Here is a 27380-nt window from a genome sequence, read left to right on the forward strand (position 1 = left end):
AACGGGGGAAGCGCCGTGCACATTTAAACGAGCCCAGCGGAGGCCGCGGCCCCGCGCCTGCCTCTCTCCAGGTCCTCCTCGGCGCGGGGACGGGGCAGATATCAAAGCAGGGCGAGAGCTGAGGCCACCCCTCTTCCCCGCGGTACAACGCGGAGAGCGGGCGCTAGCCGCCCGGCCTCTTTGCCGCCGCTGCCACTCGTGGCGGTCTCCTTGCAGCCATCTGCCCATCCCCACCGGCGTGACCTCATTTTGCAAGTTACTCCACCGGCTGAAATCCTGCGTCCCGTATCGCTGCTCCCGCCAGGCAACCTTCAGCAAACAAGAGCTTCCCTGCCGGTTTCCAGGTCCTTCGGTATTTTCCCCATGGCCCTGGGCAACCTCGCAGCAGCAAGCGCAGGCAAACAGAAACCACCCCCAATTTGGGGGCTACAAAGGACTGCGAAAGCAGTGAAGGCAAGTCAGTTCTCCAGCTTCGACCAGGGACCAGCGCACGGGGAGCGAACAGGTGAGGCACACAACGGTGTCAGGTTTGAAAATCCCTGAGGAGAACGAGCGTGCAAGAGCGGCCGGGTACGGGGCCCCATCACAGGGCTGGGGACGTCTCCCAGCACGTGTCCCTCTTCTCTTGACGTGCTTAGGGTTGCACAGGAGACATGCTCAAGGGCAAGGTGTGGCTGATGCCTGCTGCTGAAGTGGGGAATCCCAGAGCGCGGGGGACACAGAGGGGTGACGTCTGCTCATGAAGTCCAACAAGGAGGAGCAGAAGCCTCTTTGAAACTCCTAAGAGAAACCTTAGGTGATGGAGAGCCAGCGTCAAAAGCAATGAAAGAGGTCCAAAAGCGATGAAAGCAAGCCCCTCAGACGAGAGGGAGCTGCGATTCCACCGCTCCTCCAAACGACATCTTGCCAAGCATCCGCCAAGCACGTGAACACGCTGCCTGCGACTCGCAGCTGAACACGTGCTGGAACATCTCCCGGGATCGAAGCCTTCATCTTTACAAGAAAAACACCACAATCAGATGATCACACAAACAACTGCAAGCACAGCTGAATCAACTGGATTTCCTATACGAACAATCACCTCTTTCAGACAAATGACTTCAAGCGGTAGACAAACATTTTGAAAAAATGCCTCTACCTGACAACAAGCTTATTAAAGTACAAAGTGTAGCTCTTGCCTTTTCACAGAGGCACAAAGCAATTAAATGGCCTACAGAAGGTCACACAGCCATCTGCAGCAGAGATTAGGCTAGATAAAAAACCTTTGGACTCTCATATCTGATCTTTAAACTGAAATCTGTCCCCTTCATCTCCTCTAACAGCCTTAATCTTACCCACTCTTCCAGGCTTTTAATCAGCAACCTTTTATAAACGGAGACAGCAATATCACAGCACTGCCGAAAACACTATCGCTGCCAAATCCGGCCAGGACACCTACGGTGCTGGGTACGTGCATGGGAATGCCCCCGGGCGTTGTACGTGGCACTGTGATTTACCATCCGAACAACGCTGGCACCTATGCAGCATCTCCTTAACAACACGATGCACTTGGAAGAAAAAGCCGCCGTTGGCGCAGAATGAGGCAGGCCGAAGGCACGCTCGGTAACCGCCCCCAGGGCGCTGCGGGGGGCGGCTTCGGGGTGCCGAGGGTGCGGGCGCTGCGCGCTGCGCGGGCCACGGAGCTGGGCGCCGCCGTAGCGGCGGAGCTGCGGCGTCACCTCCGCGGCGGCGCCCGTCACACGCGCGGCCTCGTATCGCTGCTTCCGTCACCAATAACCGTCCCAGGGCCTCTCGCGAAGGAAATAACCGGGGGAGCCGAGGGGCGGAGGAGACGCACGCGCGCGTGAACGCGTACAGGGCAGGGCACGTCCACCCGGAGCCACCGGAGCAGCCAGAGGCAGAACCAGGCTTGGGCTTCCCTCTCTCTACCCCATCCCCGCCACAAGACCTGCGAACTCACACATCCAACTTACGGAAAGAATACAAATGTTGTAAAGAAAGAGGAAACCCGAATTAATTTTTTTTTTAACCAAATACACATAAAAGTACGCCTGATCTTCTAGCCAGGTAATAGAGGTCCAAATCCATCTGGAGCAAGGGGATCATGCTGGCATTGCTAGCGGCAATGCTCTTCACCTCTCCTCTGCAACGGGGAACGCCAGCTCCCTCCCCGGCTCGGCCGCGTGCACGCGGTCATCGCTTCGGTGGCCCCGCACGGACGTGGCCTGTCCTCACCGCTGGCACCGCACTCTGTCCTTGGCGCTCCCTAGAGCAGGTAAAAGCCACGGGCATTTCTCTGCCAGGCTGGGCGCACGGGCGCGCCGGGTGAGCGCCCAGCCACGACACACGGATCCTCCCTTCTGCCCAGTGCTTCCACACCGTAAATCCAGCTTTTCTGGCTTCATAGGAACGAAATGTTCCACCTTACTTACGAAGGTTACGGAGAGAGCTGCTAATGCACACTCAGCTCTTTGGCTTTCCAGGCCAAAGCAGACCCTGGCGACAGTCCTGCCACTCCTCCAGTTCCCAGTCCTGTTGGGAGCCCAGCATCCGAGGTGTTCCTGCGCTCCCCGGAGAGAAGAAAGGCAGGAGGATGGAGCTGCTGCTGATGGAAACCCTTTGAAGCCCATTTATACCAGCTGAGGCTCCCTGAGGCCAAGAGTCCTTATTCAAAGAAGCTGCTTAAGAAAGTTTAGTCATTTACAGGAGCTGAGGGCAACTGCGAGATAAAAGAGCTGCTGCGATCCTGCTGGCTTCTGCTGGGACACCTAGGCGGGAGCCGTCCCACCCCGCGCTTTGATGGATGAATCTTGCTGCAGATCTCCAGCGTGGAAGAATGTTTACAGCCTCCGTCGCCGGCGACCCACCCTCCTGACGCACAGGCGGCACCGCTGGCTCCTCCGCGGCCCGCAGCGAGCCGCCCAGCAAAGCGGTTCGTGGCGCCGGGACAACTCGCGACTCCGCTTTCTGCACGGCTGCAGCTGGGCTTAGCCCTGCTCAACCGAACCGCTCTTGGCAACCGCTTCGGATGCAGCGGCCTGGGTTTAATTTTTGGTGTCATTCATTTCCACGGCGTTTCTCCTAGGAACCGCTGGGCGCCCGCCACTGGGAAGCGAGCAGGAACGCTGCCATTTACCTGCCCGGACGAGGGACGGGAACGGGAGCGCAGGCCGGAAACGATTTACACGTAGGAGGGAAATTACTCATGCGTGCGTGTGAGCCCAAGGTCGGGAGCGAGTACGCAACGCCTTGGTCTGGCCTCCGGCCACTCCGCGGGCAGGGCGCTGACCCTCAGGTGCTCCCGCACCTCGCCGGGCTCGGCAACGGGACAACACGTTTGCAAACACGCGGCCTCCCCTCCAGGCGCGGCGCCCGCTCGCCCGCGCCCGGCCCAGCCCGCGCCGGCACCGGCACCGGCGCCCTGCCCGCGGCGAGCGCCCGGCGCGCGGAGCAGCCGCCAGCCCTCGTCGTCGCAGCTATCCGTGTTACTTCACTGCTTCTATCTGTCCTCCTTTTTAAGCACTTGCACCAACGATGATGGTAAGGTGAACTTAAATACAATGTTTAAAGAAAAAAACACACGTATTTCAAATTAAATCAATTCTAAAGGAGAAGGTTTTTAGACATATTTCAGTGCCTGCGGAGAAGTGGAATGGCTGCAGTCAACTATCATTGCGGTCATTAAAAAAATCAAACGCTTTTGCAACTCTTTCTAGTTCTTGTTTCCCAAACAATACAGTTTTTAATGTGCTAGAAACTATTTTTAATGAGATACAAAGTACTATTTGTTTTGGGTTTTTTTTTGTTTTCCCTTCAGCTTATTTTTTAAACCAAAAAGTAAACATAAGGTTATGAAATCTCCAATTTCACATCAAAGGCAAGTTGATTTATATATAGGTTCAAAGGAAGACTTTAAAGGAGGAGCATCATGACCAACTTGTTGGCCTTATGTTATTAGAATAATTTAAAAATCCACAAAGTAAATGTTGATAAATAAATAGCACGTTGCCGTAAATCAGAACGTGGCTGCTCACGAAAGCAATAACGTATATCTGATGTAGACAGAACACTGTATTTCAGCGGGAGAGGTGTAGCACTCCATCCGAGGGCAGCAGAAGCTCCCCTGGGTGGCAGGTATTTATGCAACCCAGCACTTAAGAGGTGCCGAAACGGAAGCGGAGCTGCAAGTACGACTGCCGGGACGTTTCCAGCGCGTTTCCAGAGACAGGAAAAGTTGAAATATGCAAATTGCATTAAAACACCGGAAAGGAGAAGCGCCCCGAGCGCCGGCGCCCGGGGAAGGCCGTGACGTACCCGGCTCCAGCGCGCGCCCTTCCGCCGCTTCGGCGCCGGCGGTCCAGCGACCGCCGCGAACCGCTGGCGCTGATCAGCGCCTAAAATCCCGTACGCCTTGTTTACGTCCCCGGGGGAAACGGCGGCGGCGACACAGCCCGCAGCCGGACGCCTCCCAGCTTCCTTCGAAAGTTTGGGTCAGCCTCTGCTTCCTCTGCAACACCCGGCTCGCACGTAAGAGCCCGTCAGCTAACGGCAGCGCGGCGGCGCCCGCAGCCCGCCGGCCCCTCGCCAGCTCGCGCGCCCGCCGGGCCGGCAGCGGCGCCCGCGGCCGGGCCGCCCGCTCTCGCGGGGGCAGAGCCCGCCCGGCGGCCAGCGCCCCCCGGACAAACCGCAGCGGGGCCGAGCGACTCCCTCGACGGAGCCCGCAAAGCCGAGCGGGAGCCGGGGCGCCCGCGCCGCCACCGCCCGCGCACGAGGCGCGCCCGGCGGGGATCGCCGTTCTAGGATCTTCAGCCAAAAAAAATAAATAAATAAAGCGGGGAAGTGGGAAGCAATAAGTGGGAAGTAGGTTTATCGCGTAATAAGAGAGCAACACAATTAAAAATGTGATTTTGGTAAACGTACGAAGCAGCAATTTAAATTTAAATTTGAATCAGGCTCTGCACTCATCATTTAGGCAAATCCAGCAGGGGTTTTACCCGAGCAGGAAAACAGGCTTCGGAAAATTCAAATAACTTCATGCCCTCAAATGACTTTTCAAAGATGGTCATAATGAGAAAAACTCTGGCAACTCTGAATCGACAAAATCTGTTTGCTTTACAAAATTAAAGAGTAAATAAGGGCCTGCGTAAGAGGACTGCGGGCCTCTGCAACACCGTACTCCCCCCCGCCAAAAAGTGGCTGCTGGTTGTGCCGAAACGAAAAAGAGCCCAATGCGAGCACCAAAACCACATGGAATGCACTCATTAATGTAAATACATTTAAATGAAAAATCCTTCTCCCACAGAGATAGGCAAATAACTTGCAGAATAATTTCCATGTAGCGTTTGCCCAGCTGTGCTAAAACAGCAGCAAGGTGAGGCACTTCTCATTTGTTTGCCTTTAAACACAGAGCAAAGACTTTAATCAGAGAAATCTCTCCCTCTAAGAGCTCGGGCGAATAAGCTTTCAGACCAATACATCCCCACAACACGTCCTGGCTTTGACAACGCAACATCGTTCAGCTAAGCTTCGATCAGCGAAAATATTTCAATCACAGTAGCTTCACCGAAAACAGTTGCTCTGCACCTGAGTAAAAAAATACCTGGGGGAGTTTGGAGTCAGGCTACAGAAAGTGCCCTAGTCTACAAAATCAGCGTCAGGATTCGGGCTGCTCCAGGAATTCAGTCCTGCTTTTTCTAGGACAAGTCAGTACCCACTCACAGCCCCCGCTCCTGCGCAAGGCTTCTCCTCCCAGATTTCACGCTCCCCCGTATCCTCACTTCACTTCCAAAGAGGTCACTGCTCTGAACAATTAGTCACCCTCCAGTCCTGCCCTCAAATAATGATTCATTTTGAACCTGCCTTTGAGCTATTATTTATTTAAGCCCCACCCTAAAGTGTTATAACGTAAAAGTCTGAGAATGCAGAGCTTTAAAAACCATCGTATCCAAGCACAAGCAGTAATTTTTAAAGGACAAGCTAGCAAGTCCTGGGCACTGTCCCATCCTGAAGGAGTCACCCCACCAAGGGACGTCTGTCCTGGAGGACGGTGGCTTCCAAGAAGGGCTCCTGTGAAGGTGGATTTGAAACAAAATCCGAAGTCCAGAATCTTCTGAAATCCTCAGTGCCATATAAATCTCAGACCAAACTCAAGCTAGCTTGTTCTTAACGCGAGCACGCCAAGCAAAACACCTCAGATTCAGATCTGCTGCTCCAATTCCTGTGTACTGCAGCTACCTGGACGCGCACCAACAGCACGCGTTGCCCGTGGCCATGGAATTGCACCTGCGAGGCTGCGCGTGGCCTTCCCCTGCCCGCTCACTGCACCAAGCCGCCTCAGTAAGGAAGGCTCTGGGCATTTTGTTCTCCGAGGATATCCACAACAGTGGTGCTGCCTCTTGGCAGTAGACTCGAATTTTACAAAGACAAGGGTGCAGCATCCTAATATTTCAATTTTTCTACTATTTGAGTCAATTTAACTAACCCTGGATTGTCAAAGAAAGCCTATGAATCAACCACGAATCCACTCTGCTGTTCCAGAGTATTTGATATCACCAGAATTAATTATTACTTTTAGAGAACAAAGAGAAAGGGAAGAGGGAAAAGGGATCTAACCTAAAAGTCTACTTATGATAGTCATGATGACTGATACATTGGAGAGAGGTCAGATGCAGTTGCCCAAATCTTGAATATCCTTGAGCTTTGAGGGGTTTCCGCAGTCCAGGGGCAGACCCGCAGGCCAAGGCTGCTTCCTACTCACATAGCTTTAGGTCTAAAACACAGTTAACAGCACCGGAGCACGCTTGCATCAATCAACCTTGACATGGGCAACACGGAGTAAAGCTCTTTCGGGACCTGTACCGACAGCTCCTGCTGCCAGTCTCCACCGTGACGAGCTCTCCCAAAATCTTTGTCCCCCTCCCGAGAGCCCAGGCGAGCTGTGGCAGTGTCAGCGGTGGGGAATACCACGGGCAACGGCGGGGAACCCCGACGGGCGCAGCGTGCAGGAACCTGCCAGCGGCATGCCGTGATTCACCGCGGCTGCGCCCGACTCATGAAAACAAGGACCGTGGAAGTCGCTTTGTCTCGCCCGCTGCTGAATACCTCCTGCAGCCTTGCTTTGCGAGGCACCGGGCTATTTTAAAGCACATTAAACAAAGGAAGTTACAGTAAAGCAACCAAAAGACTAAACAGCTTGGCACCACTTAAGGGAAACATCACGTACAAAGTGGACAAGATTCAGAGCTGACGGACGCGCCAGGACGGGCTCACGTGGGAGCGGTGCCGCCAGGCACATACTCCATTGGCACGCGGCCCTGAGCGGCGCTCGGCCGTCCCCGGGAACCGCGCGAGTTTACATTAGCGTCCGCGTGTTTATTTAGCCCCTGTCTCCTGACAGCTAGGTGCGGCCTTGCTCCCCTTTTCTGACCGAAATGCCCTTTGAAATACAAGCAACACGAAATCCGTCCTGTTTATCTTAGCGGCTTCTGGCTCACGAACAACAAAGATAGGAGCACGGAGAGCCGTCTTACCGCCGCCCTCCGAGCCGATGACGGGAAACGTCATTTGATGGCAGCATCTGCGTCGTTATTCAGCACTCAGTAGTAACGGAGACTTCTCCGAGAGCCACCATTTCTGAACTGAAATGAGAGACTTTAAGGACTGATATCGCAAGGCTTGCAGCTGCAGTGGCAGAGCTGCAGGGGAAGGGACCCCAGCTTCAGCATCCTGCGCGGACAGCGAGGTTTCAGAGGCTGCGAGAGCACGGGGAAAGACACGCTGATGACAATGTTTATGTCTACACAAACTTAAAATGTTCCTACAGACCACATATTGTGTTATCTATCCATCTACATACTAGATGGACTGCAAAAAGCTCTAAATAACACTGGTCTAATTTAAGGACATGACAAGGTACTGCTTAATCCATTCAGATACACCCATTTTACACGTGATCTGGGTGACGCGCTGCACACAAAAGCAGGTAGATTCTGAGAAATAATACACTTTCTCCATCCCTAATTTCTAAACGCTTTGAGCTGTGAAGATCAACGTTGTAGCAGGGAAAACACTTGCCCCTCTTTACTATTTGGGGGATGCACCAAGCCTGTCATTGGATCCCAAAGGCCATATTAGGTAGCAGAGCTGAGAGGGTCTTGTGCTCCTGGCCCAGAAAAAGGAGGCTGCAGACAGCTGTCTAACGCCAAATGCGATATTACAGGGTGGACACCAAGAAAGAAAATATCCCTTCTTTATCAGGAGGCCCATGACTCAAAATCCTTCTAACACTTAGCAGCTGCCTGGGCTGGAAGTTGGACGGGGCAACAAATATAGAAAAAGGAACATCTGTCTCACGGAAACGCAAGCAGGTATGGTCTGCTTTCAAAGGCAGCACGCAGCACCTGCAGAACTTCGCAGGCCATCTCGTTTCGCTGCAAAGCTGCAGTGCCACACTCTGCTCCTAGCAGATTAGTGTAACATGACGCAAATAAATTCCCTTTGTGTTGGTTGCTTCCACAACCAGTGGTTGCATCCCGTGTGCTTCCACAAACTTGGCAAAGAGGACAGGGCATTACGCACAGGCACATAGGAGGGGATACACCATCTTACGCGATTTCTAATGCAGAGTGGTGCACAAACTCACGGTGTCAGCTTTTCCAGGTAGCTTTTCCTCTAATTTAGAAAGTGTCCTAATGACTGGAAAACAGAAAAGATGAATTGGATGTCCATCTCTGACTTGTCCACCTCACCAAATCGCTACGGCAGGCACTGCTGCAGTGGAAGTTGTTGTTAAGCAGGAGCTCACAGCTGGAAGAGCAGAGGCCCTTGCCTAGTGTGCAGGGCGGCACGGCAGTGCTCTGGTAGTGCATTAGGAATCACAGACTTTGATAAAACACGGCAGGAACAGAGCTCCCGTTTGCCAGTTTTACGTCCAATTGCAGCCAGTACTGTGGGGTCTATCTGGCTCCCCTCGACGGCAGCTCCACTGTCAGAGGCTTGTTAGCTCACGGTAAGATTAGCTGCTCATTTCCGCACTTCCCTGCAATTAACTCACATCTTTAAAACCCATACACACGTGCTTTAACTGCTGTTTTCCGAAAAGCATCAGCGGAGAGCCAGGATGCTGCCCCGCACGGCGTTTCCCTTTCGGGTGCAGGAGTTCTGAGAATCGCCCTGCAGACACGTATGCCGCGGGCCTCCCTCTCCGCCTGCTGTTGTTGCAACTCTGGATTTTCTAAACTACGTCTGTCAGGAAGGAGACAGGAAATTCGAGTCACACTTGCAACAGCTGTGCCATGCCTACTATCAGGCTCCAGTGACGTAGTTTGGCTGCAGCGGCGCGGGGCCAGGAGCTCGGCAATAGCGGAGGTCAGGAGCCAGGTCACTGTTTATACTGTTCTTGCGCTCGGGATCATGCTGAGTCTATTTGCTTTCTTCCTATCTATACTGTTTCTCTTTCCGTTCTTCTTTAATAATGTGGAGCCCAAGCATCCTGTTTTCAAAACATCTGACTGTTCCGCTATTTACCAGCGACATATTTAAATGCCTTGGACTGAAGCTGGCTGTTGGTTTGGATACTTCAAGAATGGAAAATCTGACAAATTACCAAATATTTCAGACCACTTCTAAACACACACGTTTCCAGCTGAACGGCTTGTCACACTGCGGAGTTCACTTGGAACGACTGTACGCGAGAGCCACAAACCCCCAGACCGATTTGTGTCAATATTTACTGTGGATGAGGAAAGCAGGACGTAAGGCTGTTTTATGCTTTTCTTTCATAGATGAAGGAGGTAACTGGAAGTTGACCAGAAACTGCAGACATTTCAGAAAACAGTTATGAATGAACAAAGTTTCAGGAACATTTCGCTTGACCTGTGAGGTGTAAGACATTTCCGCACGGAAGGAGCACAGCTTCTAAGAGCTGCACGGAGCGCAAGCTCAGGAGCCTGCCGCCTCGCCGAGCCCAGCGCGGCGCGCGGCGGAACGCAAGTACCCCCAGAAGAGGGACGGGACGGGACGGGACGGGCGCAACCGCCCACGTTTCAAACGCGGCTTCCTCGGCACGCTAAACCCGTCCCAACATTCAGCCTGCTTTCCCTCACACAAACTCAAAAAAATAATATCCCTTTCTTGAAAGCTTGGTCTAGAAAACTTTTATTGCTTCCTTTGCCCCTGCCCGCTCTAGTAATCGGAGGCAGAGAAGGAAGTTGAAGTAACACGGGATTTGTTTGCTTAACTTATTCCACAAAATCAGTTTATGATTCAGCATTTCTGCTTTCATTAATTTCCGATTGGGAAAAAACGGTAACTTTGGGGTAGCGCAGAACACCTCAGACCTGAGTTTGACCTGCCCCCCCGGCAGGGAAGCGGCAGGAGCCGCCGCCGCCCCGCGCCTGGGCCGGGCCGGGGCCGCGGGTCGGGGCCGCCGGGGGAGCCGCGCCGGGGGCGCCGGGGGAGCCGTGCCATGCCGCGCCGCGCCGCGCCGCGCCGCGCCGGCTCCAGCGCTCCGGCGCGGGGGGGCGGCGGCTGGGCGCTGCAGGTCGGGCGCGGGGAGCGGGGGCCGAGGGAGAGGAGTCTGCAAACCGCGCTGGGGCGGGGGGCCTGGCGCTGCGCTCTCCCTCCCGCGCGCTTTCTCCCCGCGCTCCTGCTGAGGGCACTTTCAGCACTTTTCTTACTTTGTTTTCGCTCCCTGCAGAAAAAAGCCGAACTCCCCTTCTCCCCCCTAAAAGCGAGCACGGGGGGGGGGGGGGCGCCCCTCACCGCGCCCCGCGGCGCCCCGCGCTGCAGAGGGGGCAGCGCCGGGGCCGCCCGCTCACCTTGTTGGAGGCCATCTCGCTGACGGAGCGGTACGTCTGAATGGTCTCCAGCTGGTCCAGGCACCAGTCGAGCTCCTCCAGCGTCTCCATGGCCAGCTTCTGGTAGGGCTCCTCTGCAAACAAGCGCACGGCCATGCGGGCGGGCTGCGGCGGCGGCAGCCCCTGCCCGCCCGCGCCGCCGGAGGAGCCGCGCCGCTGCCTCATCATGCGCCGCCGCCGCCGCCGCTGCCCGCGCCGCCGCCGCCGCCGCCCGCATCCCCGCCCGCCGCCGGCCCGGCCCCGAAACGCCCCGGCCCGGCCCGGCCCGGCCCGGCCCCGCGGCGCGCCCGGGCGGGGCGGCCCCGCCTGGCCCGGCCCCGAGCGGCGCGGCGCGGCGCGGCCCCGCCGCCGAGGGCGCCCTGCGCGCTGCCCCGCTCCCCACCCCGCTCCCCGGCCCCACCAGGTCCCTGCTCTCCACCAGGTCCCAGCTCCGCAGCCCCACCAGGTCCCAGCTCCCCAGGTGTCCCCTGCTCCCCAGCCCCATTCCCTGCTCTCTACCACGTCCTGGCTCCCCACCAGGTCCCGGCTCCCCACCAGGTCCCGGCTCCCCAGCCACCCCCTGCTCCGCAGCCCCACCAGGTCCCTGCTCCGCAGCCCCACCAGGTCCCGGCTCCCCACCAGGTCCCGGCTCCCCACCAGGTCCCAGCTCCGCAGCCCCACCAGGTCCCAGCTCCCCACCAGGTCCCGGCTCCCCAGCCATCCCCTGCTCCGCAGCCCCACCAGGTCCCAGCTCCCCAGGTGTCCCCTGCTCCCCAGCCCCATCAGGTCCCTGCTCTCTACCACGTCCTGGCTCCCCACCAGGTCCTGGCTCCCCACCAGGTCCCGGCTCCCCAGCCACCCCCTGCTCTGCAGCCCCACCAGGTCCCTGCTCCGCAGCCCCACCAGGTCCCGGCTCCCCACCAGGTCCCGGCTCCCCAGCCGTCCCCTGTTCCACAGCCCCACCAGGTCCCTGCTCTCCACCAGGTCGCTGCTCCCGCCAGGCCCCTGCTCCTCACCCTGCTCCCTGGTGGCCCCTGCTCCCCGGCCCCACCAAGCTCTGCTCCTTGCCCAGCCAGAAGGGCAACGTGCTCCTGAGCGGTCTCCGTGTAAAAGTAAAGGTTTACATAAGCGGATACAGTGAATCATGAAAATCTCCCTATGAATGTAGCTGCTTCTCATAACACCGGCGTGACATACGCTTAACCCATAAATCTGCCAAGGTTCATGGGCTCAGCGTTTCTGCTGGCACCGGCCGAGCAGGTAGCAGTGACATCAGAGGTCAGGCTTGCCGCGACACCCGCTCCGCACGGCACCCGCGTGGTGGCACGCCGCGGCCCCCGAACCTGCGCCTCTCCCCGCTCCGCTCCGCTCCGGCGGCCGGCAAACGCAGCGGGAACGCAGCGGCCCCGCGAGAACCGGCGCCGGCTCCTCCTGCTCCCACCTGCCTCCCCAAGGATAAATTCTCTCCCTCCTTAACCACATCCATAAAGGCACCAAGCCATGTTAGTAAGTAGTTCACAGAGCGTGTATGTTCAACGCTCAAAGTTTCGTAGCAGAAAAACACTCCCGGAGACTCTCACACCAGTGAAGTGGCAGGGAGCGCTCGGTATAGACACGCTTTAAAGAAAGGGAGTAGATCTGAATCGTTGTACCATCAAAACTTAAGGCTTTTTCTGAGCTTACAGAGTCCAGAGCACAGCAAGTAATCTCTTCCTGCCAAGATCCAAAAAGCAGGGTGGAAATAGCTAAAATAGATAAATGCAGAACCACTGTACATTTTCCTTGCGAACTTCCATACTTTCTATCAACCAGTTTAACATGTAAATTCACTGAACTGGAAGGGCTCAAATTCCTTCCAGTCAAAAATATTTGTATTTACCGATAAGATTAACATGGACAAAATCACTATTTTAGGAACAGAAAAAAAGCAGCTAGTCAGACAAACTAAACAGGAGGTCACCATACGTTTAAATAACAAACTGTAATGTATGATTATAATCTTCTATTCCAGGATTTCAGAGCAATAAAGAGCGTGGTGGCATGACCCCCCCCTCGCCCCGCTATCCAGCGTACATCCCTGCAGCCGCCCGGGATAGGCCTCGCTCCCCTCGGTGCATCAAGAGGGGCAGCTGTTGCCCTCTGCGTTAACTCGGCTCATTTTGAACTCCCAGCGCTGGCAAAGCGCAGAGCTCTGCGACCGCCTGCCGCTGCCACTGCACTTCTGCTTTTCGTTAAGTCTTTACCCCTGCAAGAACCACTGGAATGAACGAGAACAGGAATCTGAACTTGATACTGAAATATTTTCCCTGGAGTTGAGGAGGGGTCCACACTATTCCTTTACTTTGTAATCTGAGTTTTGTGTAGTAAAAGGAAAAAACAAACTGAAAAGGTTGAAAATATTAAGGAAAATATTACAAAATACAAAAGTGTAAACTTTTGGGCTTTGCAATAGAGCAAACTGGTTTGGTATTAGGCTAGCAAATCTACTGGCAGTTCTAAACTTTCAAGTTTTTAGAAAGTGAGATAAAAATACAATGACTGTTTTAGAAACCTGGGCGGAAAGGTGATGAATTTTTAGCACGGTATAATGTTGCACAGTTGGGCAAAATTATGCCTCCTTCGCACGGGCATTTTGCTGCGTGATTAGCTGCCTCTTTGCCTGCTGCAGCGAGGCCGCCTGAACGGGGTCCGCCAGACAGCGGGGGTGACTTCGGGCTCCAGTGGCCTATACGAATGTAAGAAGATGAGCATTATCGCGTCCTCGGGCCAGTTCAGCAAAAATACTGAAGGCGCGAAAGATTAATGATTTAGATGCAGATGGCTTGAAAACAGCCATTGAAAAAAATCTCTCTTAGTCATTTCAATGAGCAAAGATACAGTAAAGTGTTAGTAAACAGTTCTTGCTAAGTATGATTTTATGGGAAAAAACGTGACTTCTGTGCTTGTTGGGAACCTGTGGTGTGGCCAGCTTGGGAGCAGCATGGGTGTGCTGGCGGGCGGCGGGCAGCGCGGGCGGTGGGCAGCGCGGGTGTGCTGGTGGGCGGTGGGCAGCGTGGGCAGCGGGCAGCGCGGCAGCAGGCAGCGCGGGGGCACTGGCAGGCAGTGGGCAGCACGGGGGCAGGCAGCACAGGCGCACTGGCAGGCAGCGGGCAGCGTGGCGGAGGGCAGCGTGGCAGTGGGCAGCGCGGGTGCACTGGCAGCGCGGCGGTGGGCAGTGCAGGTGCGCTGGCGGGCAGCGCGGCGGTCCGAGCAGACCCCGGCTGCGCGACGCTGCCCCGGGCGCAACGCTCGCCCTTCTCCGCCGGGCGCCTCCGGGCAGCCGGGCTGCGCCGCGCCGCCCACGCCCGGGGCCGGCCGCTCTCACACCCTCGGGGGGCTGCAGGCTCTCACCAGTCCAAACCCTTCTCCAGCCTGGTTTCGTGAGCAAACGCGACGCAGGGGAGCGGGCTGCGACGGTGTGCCTGCGCGTCTTTCTGCACCGCCCGCCCTCCTCCGCCCCTCAGGCAGCGATTTCTGAACCTGCCGGGGAGCTTCGGCTACCTCCGCTCCGCGGGCGGCCACGTCGGGGCCACCGCGGCCCCGCAGCTGCCGAGAAACGAGACAGGCCTGCAGGAGCGAGGACACTAGTCGTGTGCTCCTTGACGAAGGAGCAACCCTCCAGGTTGCCCGGTGAGGTACCGCGCAGCCCGCAGGCACCGATTCCCACAGAGTCGGGACGAGCCCTCCGCCGGGACGCGCAGCTCTGCTAACTCACTGCTCGTTCGCTCGCTGTGACTATTCACAAACAAATCGCGCGAGCGCTCGCTGCGAGTCCGCAGACACGGCTCGGTTTGCACCAGCTTCTTCTGAAAAACAGCAGGCAAAATTAAAACACACACTCTTAGTCCCTAATGACATTTGTTCCAAGTTAGGCAAATATCCAAAAGTAACAGTAAGATTTAGAAACAATTAGAAATTGCTCTTCCAAAAATATAATAACCTACTGCGGGAATGATCTTATACTGGAACCACACACATTTTCCAACTTCCTTAATCGCTGATACTCAGGGATATATGCCGCACTAATCACATTTGAACAGTATTTTAAATTTAAGCGTACCTTTTGATACTGGTAAGCGAGAACACGCTTCGCAGCAGAGCCCAACAACGAAAGCGCTCGGGAAGGCGCGCTCCTGCCCGCAGCGCACCCAGGGACGCCCGCAGCCGGCGCGGCGCGGGGCGGCTCGGTCCGCGAGGGCACGACCCGCTCGCTGCCCCGCGCAGCGCCCGGCACGGCAGCCGCCTCGCCGCACCGAACGGCAGCGCCCCGCCGCCGCCAGCCGCCCCGGCCCCGCCGGCCGCCAGCCCTGCGCCCACAGTGACCCGCCGAAGGCTCCCGGCTTCAAGAAACGGTCAGTACCAACTCCAGGGAGCTGGAGGAAAACACGTCGCTGGAGCTCAAGTGTACCGAGGTAACCGTGCAAACACGCGGGTGTTCTGCACGGTGTGCATCTCGCCCCGCAGCCGCTGGGAGCAACGCGCCCCAGACCCCCCCTGCCCCCAGGCACCCGCAGTGGGGGCGACCGGCCCGCGGCGGCGAGGCTTCGCCGCCCGGGTGCCTCGGGCGACCCTGCGCGCCCGGGCAGAGCGAGCGCGTGGGGCACGGGGAAGCAGCCCGCCCGGCGGGGCGGTGAGCACGACGCGCCGGGAGAACTGCAAACACTAGCGCAGAGCAAAAACCAGGAATCACAGAAGCAGGAATTAGAGTGAGGAAGGGAGGAAAGAAAAAGACGGGCTAGAGGAAGAAAAGGAAATGCATCCGGATTCTCCCACTTAACGCTCTCCAGTGGCTCTACGAGGATCCCAACGAACGATAAACGTAGTTGAAGATGCTCCATGATGCGCTCTCGCGCTGGCACCCGTGCGAGCCTTGGGAGTACAGCGCCCCGCAAGGAGCACGGCTAGCCCTGGAGCCTCTCCGTCTCCACTGGGACATTTTGACAGCCGTCGTGGGCAGCAGAACCAACTCCGACACTTACTGAAGCAGTTGTACAATTTCGGGATATAATCTCCTGGAAAACTATCTGACGTGTCTTCAACTATATCGTGTTTCAGTTTATATTTGGGCTTTGCATAACCAAGCTCTTACCGGCAAGATTACTTCCACACTCTAACCGGCATTTCCGTAATTTTTTCCAGTGCCATATGCAAAATCATTTCTGGGATACAATAAAGAACAATCAAATGCCGATACTGAAAGGAGTTTGTTCAGTTAAAGTATTACATGGCATTTATGTAAGGCTTCCGAACTTCGCAGCAATGCAGCAGGAGCTCAGGCGACGTTTCATCACAGCCCCTTCAGAGGAGGCACTTGCCAAGCCTTTAAGAGCAACACAACGTCAATATATCTCAATCTATGCTTAGAAAATTCCTATGTTCTAATGTGCTTAAATACAATGCATATATACGCCAGTATTTTGTGGGAATTGTATTTTTTTGTTATTATTTGCCATCTTTTTGAACTCTGTAAGACAATAAAATATTCTTACTAGAAAAGTGTTTTATAAGTCCCTTTTTAGAAGCTTTTTTTCCCATTTAGTGACCTGGCTGTACTATAGTTTTCTCTTTGTCAGAGCTCCTAGTGAACACAGACTTGAGACTTTTTTCTTCTCGAGTATCTGCAAGGCGATCAGCGTTGAGGAGCGTCCTCTTTGCCGGGAATGGGTCAGCAGGAGAGCAGCTGAGCTCTTCAGGTCACGCGTGCGGGGGGCCTGGTCCCAGCGCCCACGGCCCGGCCGGCCGACCGCGCCAGCCCCGCCAGCGGCCGTCCCGTAGCTTTGCCCTGGACTTACACAGGCAAGAAGTCAAGTTAAGAAACATTTTTCGAGACAAGATCCAAAACTTCAAAGCGAGTTATTCCCTCTACTGATTCACTCACGAGTCTCTCCAGGCACCCCAGTCACTAGTAAATAAATAAAGATGCAGGATTTCCTGTTTCTGGCTGAAAGTGGAAAGCCTAAGAAGATTTAAAAGAATGACCAAAATAGCAGATTGCAAACAGGGTGAATAAAAACATTGGAGAGAAGCTGCCATTTTCTCTGCTCCATAAAATATCAGAGATGCCAACTAGCTAAGTCTTCCACGAACGAGCTAAACACGCCAAAACAGGCCACCGCTACTGACGGTTACTGTCTTGTGAACCCACGGTCCAATTTGGCAGGTGAGAAACTGCACACAAGTACCTGCAGACACCTTTACAAACTCAGCTCATTTCAGCTCTTAAACATCAAATTATAAAGTGATTATACTGGCAAAAGACTCAATCCTTAATTCTGGGGGGGGGGGGGAATAAAAGAAACAGCAACTTCTAATGGATTGTAACTTCACTTGTAACCGTAGGCATGCAGAAACTTAAAAAAATAGAGCTCACAGCCTCTATCAAAAAGGCCTGCTTTTTATGTAGAAATATTCAAAGAGCAACTTCTTACAGAGAAGGTTAAAGAGTAAATTACTGCAACTTCCAGTGATCTTCAAAACTTTTACTGTATATGCTATTCCGCATGCAAGCAGTTTGTTTACTGTGCCTGTAAGCTGTCTTCTGGGTTATTTACTTTTAATTGCATCTTGGCTGCAATAAATTGCAGCTATTTATAATTATAAACTTCTTTAACATTTAAGGCCGTGCTTCCCACAAGCGTGCTTGAGCGCACAGTTCAGCTCTGCCTTCGCACCGGCAGCTCCGCGGGGACTTGAGGGCGGGCTGCTGAGTGCACAAGAGCGGCCGTTTTCCCAGCCATCCCAGCTGATCCAACAGAAGATATCAGCACTCGGTATTAACCTTACCTCAACAGCAACTCAGACTCGAGACCAAATCTGGTCATTTAAAATTACAAGAAAGCAGTTGTGCACTTCTGCTTGGGAGAGGTTACACTGCTGGATCCTCCCAAACTCGGCAGGCACAGCACGTCGAGAGGTAGGCTCTGAAACGCTCCCTAAATGCCCACGCTCTACAAACCTATAGAATTTAAGAAAAACCTCAAGCAGCAGAACATGCGCAAGAAACAAAAGACAAAGTACAGACAGACACAACAAATGCTTGCTAACTCGCACCAGCGACAGGGAAACGCGCCGCCAGCGCGCCGCTGCTGCTGCTGCCGGACCGAGCTCCGCTCCGACTGCGAAGTCGGGGACTGGGGTTTTGCAGGTGCTAATGTCCTCGCACGGAAACACGTAAACGTTCATCCTGCGGCACAAAACCGCTTACCGTCACTTAAAATTTTGCTTTAAGCAATGTCTGTAAGCATGCCACTAGGCTCCTGGAGAAATGTTTGAAAATACCATTACGGGTATAATTTTGAAACGTACCCACTGCTCAGTGTGAATCAGTGGGACACAACCTGTGTTCTGGGGGCTTTCGGCGCATTTGAATATTCTGCGCATTTACTGACACCTATAATAATTTACAAAAAAAATAAATTTAAAATTAAAACAGATTCAGATACAGACATTTCTTAAAAATCATGTAATATTGACATTAGGAGTCTTACTCACGCAGAACACAGGAGAGGGCTTTACGACAATTTACTCTGATTATATAACATCCTATCTTTGTCACACACCGCTATCGCTGCCGCCGCCGCGATTACAGGTGATAAGGGCTGATTCAGAAGGAAGGGAGATGCCTCGTTAATCATTTGCCTGCCTCATTGTTATTCTGCGAGTGGGATAAATATCGTCACTGTTTACTGAAGGCTTCATTTACATTTCTCCGTCCTGGACTGCTACTAAGAGCTTAGAGGGAAGCGAGGTGCCGAGCAGCCCCGGAGGGGCGCCGGGAGGAGCGCAGGGCAGCGCCGGCCCCGCTGGCAGCCCTCTCCGAGGATCCTCCCGCACGAGGCGAGCGCGGGCGCCGGAGCCGCCGGCTGAGCTCTCCCGGGCTTCGGCCGAGAGCCGGCTGGTCGCGGGTCACGACGCGGACGAGACACGCGAGTTAGAGAAGCGAAGGGTGGTGGCCTGGGTGCCGTACCGAGGACGCCGACGGCCAGGGCGCAGACGGAGGCGAGTCGGAGCCAGCTGCTCGCAGGCACCCGCCAGTCCCCCGGCGACGGCAGAACGGGCTGTTTTAACTCCGGAGGGCGAGATTCCCTATATGCCCCGTGACGCTTCCTAGCCAGTGCCTAGCGTCGCGCTCAACCCCGAGCACACAACACGTTCAGTAAAACAGGTTTATCAACCGACGGCATGCCAAGACTTGATCGAATAGGCACTGGTGCAGGCTGCGGGCCATTCACCCTTTGCCTTCCCTGCTGCATCCGCGGTTGCCTGCAGACCGCGTGTACGTGTTTACGGAGTTATCCCTGACAATGCCGAGCAAACAACCGACACTAAATAATTTATTTGTTTAATGTATCCTGTTAGCGCATTCATGACTGCCCATGAGCAGAGAGCTATTTCCTTGAATTAAGCCATTGTTCTAGCAGATCCAACAAATACATTGGAGAAAATTGTTCCATAGATGTGTTTGAAAATTCACAGGAAACACAGTAAGAGAAGCAGGGCACAACTGCAGCGATTCGGTTAAAATCTGGAAGGAAAACGCCTGCGCCTCACAGTACCATCTCAAGAACTGCGAGAACTGAAAAACCATGAGCCTCAAATAACGCAACCCGAAACACCTGCATCTTGTAACTACCACAGTCTTTTATGGACCCCTGGGTCAGATTTGCAATTTTTCTCAACCACAAAAGCTAGAAAGGTATCTAAAGAAAGAAAGCAAATTGTGAAAAGCAAGCCGTGCCTAGCAGAGCCCCCTGTCCCGCACAGGGACACGGTCTCGCTCCCAGGTATACGGACCCCTGCACGCTCCCAGGGTGGCAGCCCGGGCGCTGGGCTCACTGAGCAATCGCCACTCGTGGGAACAGCTGAAGATTCAGATCCACTCGTTTTTCCCCCAACATTTCATTGCATGCAATGAAACTAATTATATCTTTTGCAAAGATAAGTGTAGATGTGCTAAGGAAGGCAAAAGCCTGAGCACCTGTGGGACAGGTGGAGCCAGACCCATCTCTTGAGCAACTCCCTGAACAAATGGATGATCCTGCCCGTCTGCCCCTCCTAAGGACATTTTGGGGACTCCAGTTCTGCAAGTAACTCCAGCTGTCCCCTCTCACATTTCTCACACCTGCAGCTGCACTAAAGCCTCCCTCCGGCGTGCAAAGGAGGTCTGGCTGGAGAGACGGGCCTTTCCTTCCCTCCCGGACCCAGGGCGGGCTGGGACAGGCATGGCTGGAGGCTGGGAGAGATGCCGGGGGTGCTGGGTCTCAACAGGAGAAGCGTGGGCATCCGCAAGGCTCTGCAGAGGGCATGGAGATGGGCAGCCCGTGCAAACGAACGGAAAGCAGGCTGAAACTGCAGTGTCTCTCTCAATAACTCTTTTAGCAAAAGGCTATTTTAGAAATGTGGGATGTTCTTATGCTGTTACCCAACATTGATACACGAAATATGGTAACGGAGGTCAGTGCAGCGAAGCCCAGGCGAAGAAAGGCCACGTGACTAACTGGCAGAGACGCTGCTAGAGGAACAATCAGGAGGTGGCACTGGAGGAAATCCAGCTGGGGAAAAGCAGACAAAATCTTAACACGAGCTCAAAAGCAGCAGAAACAATGGAGTCTGTATGCAGAGATGACAGAGAAAGATAGTGACAAAAAACCTAAAGCGAAAGCTTTCTACTGCTAATTGCGAAAAATGACAGGAAATGAGAGAGATACTGCTGCCAGGAATAACGTTTGTAATGCTGAAATTGTTGATGAAAGCATTTGACATGCGCTATAACCTCAGGCAAAATATGGCCAAGATTTTGGGGGGTATTTTTGTTTTTGTTTTTTTTTCCAAGCAGTAAGCAGAAGACATAAGCTCTCTTGTTACATTGCTGAGAATCCTGCCACTTACACTTAGCTCTGGAGCCATTGAAGAGTCTCTAATTAAAGACAGGTCCTTTCTGGGATGCATGATTTCAGCTGCCCAGAAAGGTTGCTGGGAAAAGCTCAGCCCATAGAAAAATGGCTACAGAAGAGCTGAAGATGCCAAGTCAGTAATTAAAACAGCACCAGCCAAGAACATCAGACAGACACCCAGGTTCAAGCCGAAAGACTCCAGGGAGCAAAGAGAGACAACTGACCAAGCGAAGACACTGGGACTGTGGGAAGCAACATGAAAGGGAGAAAGAAGTCCTGCCTGTAGGGAATGACACAGGCGCTACGGGAGACTAAACCACTTTCTGTCTCCACGCTGCAGCTATCCCAAGAAGAAAAAAGCCACAGCTCATTTAGTAACTGAAGAGGCAGCTTCCAGTCAAGGGAAGAATGCCTGCGGCGTGACTCTGGCCGGCTTGCATGGCTTGAAGCGCCCGAGACGGCTGCTCGTCATTCATCTGCCATAGCAGCAGTGATGTTTCTGAGTCAACAGCCAGGATGACTGTAGCTCCACCATGGAGCCAGCTGCAGTGTAATTTGAGCAACACTGATAAGCAGTAATATTAGCCTGGAGAAATGTCACTGGCCTGGGGGTTCATCTAGCTATCTTTAGCCATCTAAAAGTTAATCATCTAAGCTCCCTGCACAGTCAGTGGAAAGTGACTGGGACCTCCAAAGGGTGACTCTAGTTTATTCTGAGCGTGTCTCCTAGGACGGCTTGGATCACCTCCTCAAGGTGCCTGGCTTTCTCCATTAATCACCAAAGGCACCTCGCTATCATAGAATCCCAGAAGTTGGCTGCAGGGACCTCCAGAAGTCATCTAGTCTAGCCTCTCACTCAGTGCAGGACTCCCCCGGCATTAGCTTTGTAGCTCATCACCAGCATTAGGGCAGCAACTTTGTCTAACTCAATCTTGAAAACCTCCACAGATAGAGATTCCCCAACTGCTAGCCTGTCCCACTGCCGCACTACCCTTCTGACAGAGAAGTTTGCCTTTACATCCAACCTGACCCCCTCCACACTCCTTTCAAGCTTCAACTTGTGGCTGTTGCCTTCTTCTTCTTCTTCTTCTTTTTTTTTTTTTTTTTTTTTTTTTTTTAAGCAGGCAGTAACATGCCACTACAAAAACAAGATTGGTGCTGCTGTTGTTTAACACTTCTTCAAGTAGCCGTGGAGCGCTGCTAGATGCCCCCTACTCTTCCTGTTGTCAGCCACCAACTGGACAACAAGCCATTGATCACTATGCTTGCACCAGGTGATCCAGCAACGACCACCTCCAGTAACAGTCAGGTTGTCCAGCCTATACTTCCTCAGCTTCCATGTGAAGGAAATGCTGCCAAAATGCTCACTGAAGTCATGTGTATCACATCCACAAACCTCCCCATGTCCCCATAGCCAGGACTTTCACTGTAGGAGGAGGCCAGGGTGGTGAAGCATGATTCGCCCTTGATAAATCCACATTAACTAATCCTGACTTTTTTTCATGCCCTTCATGTACTTGGAAATGGATTCCACTGGACACGCTCAGTGACCTCTCCAGGGACCACAGTGAGTCTGACTGGCCCATAGCTCCCCAGGTCTCACTTCACTTGTTCAAAGATGGGCCTTTTTCCATGTGCCAGGGACCACATCACTACGATTTTTCAAGAACGATGCACAGTGGCCTTGCATCGTGACCTCAGCCAGCATTTTCAGCTTGAATCCTGCCCAGCCCTATGGATTTGAACAAATCCACCTCCTCTAAGTCGTTCCTGACCTGCGGCTCCTTCCTTGCTGCCTGCCCCTCTCTTTCCCAAGCCCCGCGGGTCAGCACAGAGGTCTGGGAGCAGCCGTTGAGAAGCTGAGACAAAAGAGGCATTGAGCACCTCAGCCTGTTGTGCAGTGGCTGCCACTAGGCTGCCTCCCCCATACACCTACTGACCTACGTTTTCTCTGAACTTTCTTTTACTACTAGCATACTCATGTCAGGATCCCTCTTGTTTCCCTTCATATCCCCAGCTAATCATAGCTTCAGCTGGGCTTTGGCCTGCCCGATTTACCCCCACATGCCTGCACAATGTTTTTATACTGCTCCTGCTATCAGTCTCCTTCTCGTTCTTTGCCTGCTCTCTTTCTGCATTTTTGTTCGCTAAGCTCCTTGCTTCATCGAGTTGTCTTCTGCTGAAATTCCTGATCTTCCTGCACAACAGGATGGTTAGCCCTTGAGTTCTCAGTAAGTTTTCTTTAAGAAATAGCCACTAATTGAGAATGTTCTGCAATTTTTAGGTGGCTGAAATGAGGTGAAATAAATCTTACGGCAATGAAAGCATCTTGACATCAAGCAGTAAATGGAAGGCCCTCAATGACAAACAAAAGAGCTTATGAACAGCCAGGATGCAGCAGAGATCCTGGCACTGGGCAGTGGGTCAGTCTCAGATCTTGCTTTGATCGTGATGCTTGGGATTCACAGGAAGATCTCCAAGGTGAGAGGAGGGAGATCGTCACAGGGGGTGCAAAGCAGTGTTCTGATAGGCAAAAATGAACCATTTCATGGAAACTCACACTAAGAGATCTGCCTGGAGCTGCAGCTGCAGGCTGCCAGCCTACTAAAGTGCTGAATGCCGATGAAGCCAAAGAAGACAGAACTGGACAAACCTGCAAAGAGTCATCATGATGTCTACCAGAGCTAGGGAAGGCTAGGTGAACTGGAGCTGGGTCATGGGAATCAGGTCATCTGAGGATCCACAGTAATTGGCAACTCACTGAACAACAGACACTGACTGTTAGCAGTAACTGGGCAATTGCTTAGCAATTAATCTAGGGTTGGGTGTTCACTGATTATTATGTTCAGAGCTGGAGAAGTAGCTCAAGTCTCCTGACAATCAAGCCAGTCTTTGTGGCAATAATCACTGCTGCCCACAAGCAGCACTGGTACCAAGAGCACTGCTTTTTCTAGGAGATGATGATGACATGGAGGAAGCAATCAAGGGTCAGCCCAAGACACCAGTCTGATAAATCTCTGCAGTCCAGAGTGGGTAGAGTGCCAGGCTGAGCACAGAGAAGCTGAAGCTCAGAAGTGAAGGAAGAGCCCCTTGTGTGGTACAGCTGTGACATTTTGTGGGCTGCCAACCAGAGAACTGAAGGAACAGAGAAAGGCGGAAATGTCCAGGGCTCAAGGCTACTAAAGGCAACCAGCAGCTTACTGGAATGCCCGACTGCCTTTGAGATTCTTGGCACATCACTCAAGAAACCCCTGAACCCATGACACCCCCACAGAAGTAGAACAATCACCACTGAAAAGATCAGAGACCCTAACATCAAACTTTCAAAAAGAACAAAGAAAAATGAGAGAAGACCACTACTTCTGAAGCACAGCCTTGCAAAGAGCTGGATTTACCATGCTGCCTCAGAAAGAAGGGCCGAAGCTTTGGTAGGCATTGAAGCAGGTTGTAGGGCATGTTCAGTCATGATTCTTCATTCCCAAAGAATCAATATTAAAAACACCTCTCTCCACCTGAAATGGAGCATTGGAAACCCACTGGGTTTAGCTAAGTTTAGCTAACAAATGTTAGGGTCCTGAATGCAATTCAGAAAGCACTCTTACCTTCAGTTTGTGTGTGTGCGTGTATCAAAAACACACACGCTCTAGATCAGGTGTGTAAACTTTACCTTTAAATCTTAGCATGTAAAAACGAAAGAGTAAGATCCCGAAAGCAGAGGTAACCCCGCACCTTCGGCATGATAATGAGGTGTAAACACTACGAAAACCTTCAGGTGGCTGAAACTTCCCAGAGAACTCTTTCCTGATCTGAAGATAAGCCTAAACACTTAATCCCGAACGCCGGCTAACCAGGAAAGCTGAACAAGTTCTGAAGAAAGATTTAGATCGGAGATACCATCTCGCCTGAGGGTGACACGGAGTGTTTTACCACAGGGCAGGGCTCATTTCGGCAGCGTCTTCTCGCCGCGTGGCAGCCCACCGCAGCGAGCAGCAGCGCGCGGCTGCCACAAATCAGCGGGGGAAGAGACAGGGCTTCTGCGGTGCCAAATGGAAGTAACAGAATGCAGGAAGCATTTTGTCAAATGTCACTTAGCAGTGATATCACGGGGAATCTGGGAATGGGATTTGCCTGCATAGTAGGAATGCCTTAGACCGGGGATAGGGAGAGACCGAAATGGCAAGAGGGGCACGGTCTAATCCTGGCCTGCTGAATGAAAGGGAAAGATTGCTCAGCTCCAACTTTATCCCAGGGCGCAAACACACGATTTGACACATTATCATCTTACCCGCCAGGCTCAGTTCCTTCTTGCCCTGTAGGATTCCTGCCCTATTCACAAGTCAGGAGAAAAATACACCCACATGAGAGTCCCTCTCTTATACAGAGTCTAACAAAACGAGCGCCAGCACTGCCCCAACCAAACGCTGGGGAGAGTTTGCTAGGGAGAACGCCAAAAGGAACAAATGCTTTTTCAGACGAGACATTTCATACGGAAACGAACACATACCTCGAACAAGTTTCTGAGCAGCGATCAGAATTGCCAAGACCATTACAAATTTTTAAATTAAATGAATCCCCCTCACACTTTTACATGAAATACTCCTCAAAGGGCAGAGCAAACAGCACGTGGAGCTGCAGGACTACCATTAGTTTCCATGGGCTCAGGAAGAAGCCTCCATTCCAGATTTGGAATTGAGCACTGGGACTTAAATCCCAATTCCAGCTTCCCATAAATCTGGGGGAGCCCAAACTGTGCTTCTGCTTCCCGAGCTGAGCAAAGGCCAGGTCGCAGCAAGACGACCATTTTATTGCAAGAGTAGCAATGGTTTCTGCCCAAGTGCCCGGTGTGCGTGAGAACGTGCGAGTGTGAGAAAGACACTGAAAAACCAGGATGTGATTATGAAATCACCTAGCTACCCACTCAGGATCTGTCTGTCCCCCGCAGCGCACAATCTCATCCGGGCTGGCTCCGGGAGGGCTGGTCAGCTTCCACGTGCTGGGAAACCAACTCCGATCCTGGAAGCAACATCGCCGTGCTAACAAGGCACTCCACCTGAACTAATTAGCCCTGCCTTTCAGCAGGCCTAATTAGGTGGGGCACCATCCTGCGCTGTTGTGGCTAGATGGCTTCCGGCGCTGGAGCTGGCTCACCCCGGCAAAGGACTCCTGCGCTCGGTTACAGTGCACTCTGCGCATCGGGGCAGGAGGCTCTCGACCATGCCAACCGCAGCAGAGTCCGGGCCAGCGGCTTTCACCAGCTCTCTGTCCACCCCAAACCTATGCAGAACTGGGTGCCTGCACCCCTGCTGCTGCTCTGATAACTCCTGCTTGAGAAACCACAAACTGGCTTTCACAACAGGCCTAAGACAAGGAAGGAACCATCCAGACAGAAGAAGGAACCATCCAGACAGAAGAAGGAACCATCCAGACAGAAGACCACAGCGACAATTTGAACTCAACAAAGGGAAAAACATGAAAGACGCAAGGGACTAACGGGACTGTGCTTCAGTGTTTCGTAAGACTTTCACAAACCACAAACAAAAACGTCTGAATTTGGACCTGCCACAAAACATACACGTTATTTTCATCCACATATCCACCCGTAGCCATCAAACCCAGCTCAGAGAATGACCAGAGATAAAATAGCTTAAGGTGTAAATATTCGGTAGGGATGAAAGTCCTTTGATGCTGGTGAAACAAATGCTGGAGCAGGAAAGGGAAGGAGATATCAGAGAAGCATCCTGCCAGCACGAAGCACAGGGCCTGATCCACTTGAAAAGCACTACCCGGCCACTGGCGTTAGACATAAAGACAAGGTTAATTAATGTTTCTTATCTCTTTACGAGGTAAGTTCTCCAGAAATTTTAAAAGAGGATCAGAATAAGCAACCCTTAGCATTGTAGAACAGGCTAGTGGTAAAATGTTAGACCTGGAAATCAGATTGGCTCCTGAAAGGGTTACAATTTGGTGTAAAATTGTCTTACATTTCATCTCAACTTAATTCCCTTACGGTCTTTAAGATGAAAGTTAAGACTGTGGCTCCTGAAGGAACTCCAGTCACAGTTCAGAGGAATACGTCAGGACGCCTACGAACCTTCACGTTCGCCGGCCCAGCACAGCCTTGGAACGGCCGGCCACACAGATCCCCCGGTACGTTTTGAGCCATCACGCCAACCATTTAAATCATATTAATTATAAAACACAATTAAATGCATCTTTTTTTTCATGGCTAAATGCAATTTCTTGAAAGCATTATCGTTAGGGATGGGAGCTTAAAACATCGATTTAGTTTGGAATTTTAATCTGTTTTCCTAGAACAGATATTTTAAGCACTCAAAGGGCAATAATGTTCACCTCACTGATTTACCTTATTTGAACTTCTTTCCCTTGAGCAGCCTCTCAAAATAAATGAATGTGACTGTCAGGTACGGGTGAAACCCAGAGATACTGTTACTTATGCATTTAGCAGAGCCACTCGGGTATGCAGCACGTTGCAGAAAAAGACCTCTTTTGACCTATTTTCCAAGCGCTGCTCTGCCTCGGTCCCGCGAGCCGGCCCGCGGCGCTGGCGGAGGCACCGCGGGAAGCGCGAGCGGCGCCCACGCGCAGCTCCAAC

The 27380-nt window shown here is 53.0% G+C and overlaps 1 protein-coding gene and 1 long non-coding RNA gene across 4 annotated transcripts in view; one reads left to right on the forward strand and one right to left on the reverse strand.

The window, feature by feature from the left end:
* Positions 1-27380, reverse strand: part of PDE4B (phosphodiesterase 4B) — a 168838-nt gene that overhangs the window by 10997 nt on the left and 130461 nt on the right. For 2 of the 3 annotated variants that reach the window (XM_062581005.1, XM_062581006.1), the window contains exon 6: positions 10818-10930. The exons of the other annotated variant lie outside the window; for it this stretch is intronic. In XM_062581005.1, coding sequence (XP_062436989.1) covers positions 10818-10930 — 113 coding nt within the window. The remainder of the gene's footprint in view (positions 1-10817; positions 10931-27380) is intronic. 3 annotated transcript variants of the gene reach the window in all.
* Positions 11216-13731, forward strand: LOC134143195 (uncharacterized). The gene is made up of 2 exons (XR_009959056.1): positions 11216-12341; positions 12847-13731. It is a non-coding gene; the product is annotated as an uncharacterized LOC134143195 (long non-coding RNA).

This window comes from Rhea pennata, chromosome 8 (genome assembly GCF_028389875.1).
Source record: "Rhea pennata isolate bPtePen1 chromosome 8, bPtePen1.pri, whole genome shotgun sequence".
Taxonomy (NCBI): domain Eukaryota; kingdom Metazoa; phylum Chordata; class Aves; order Rheiformes; family Rheidae; genus Rhea; species Rhea pennata.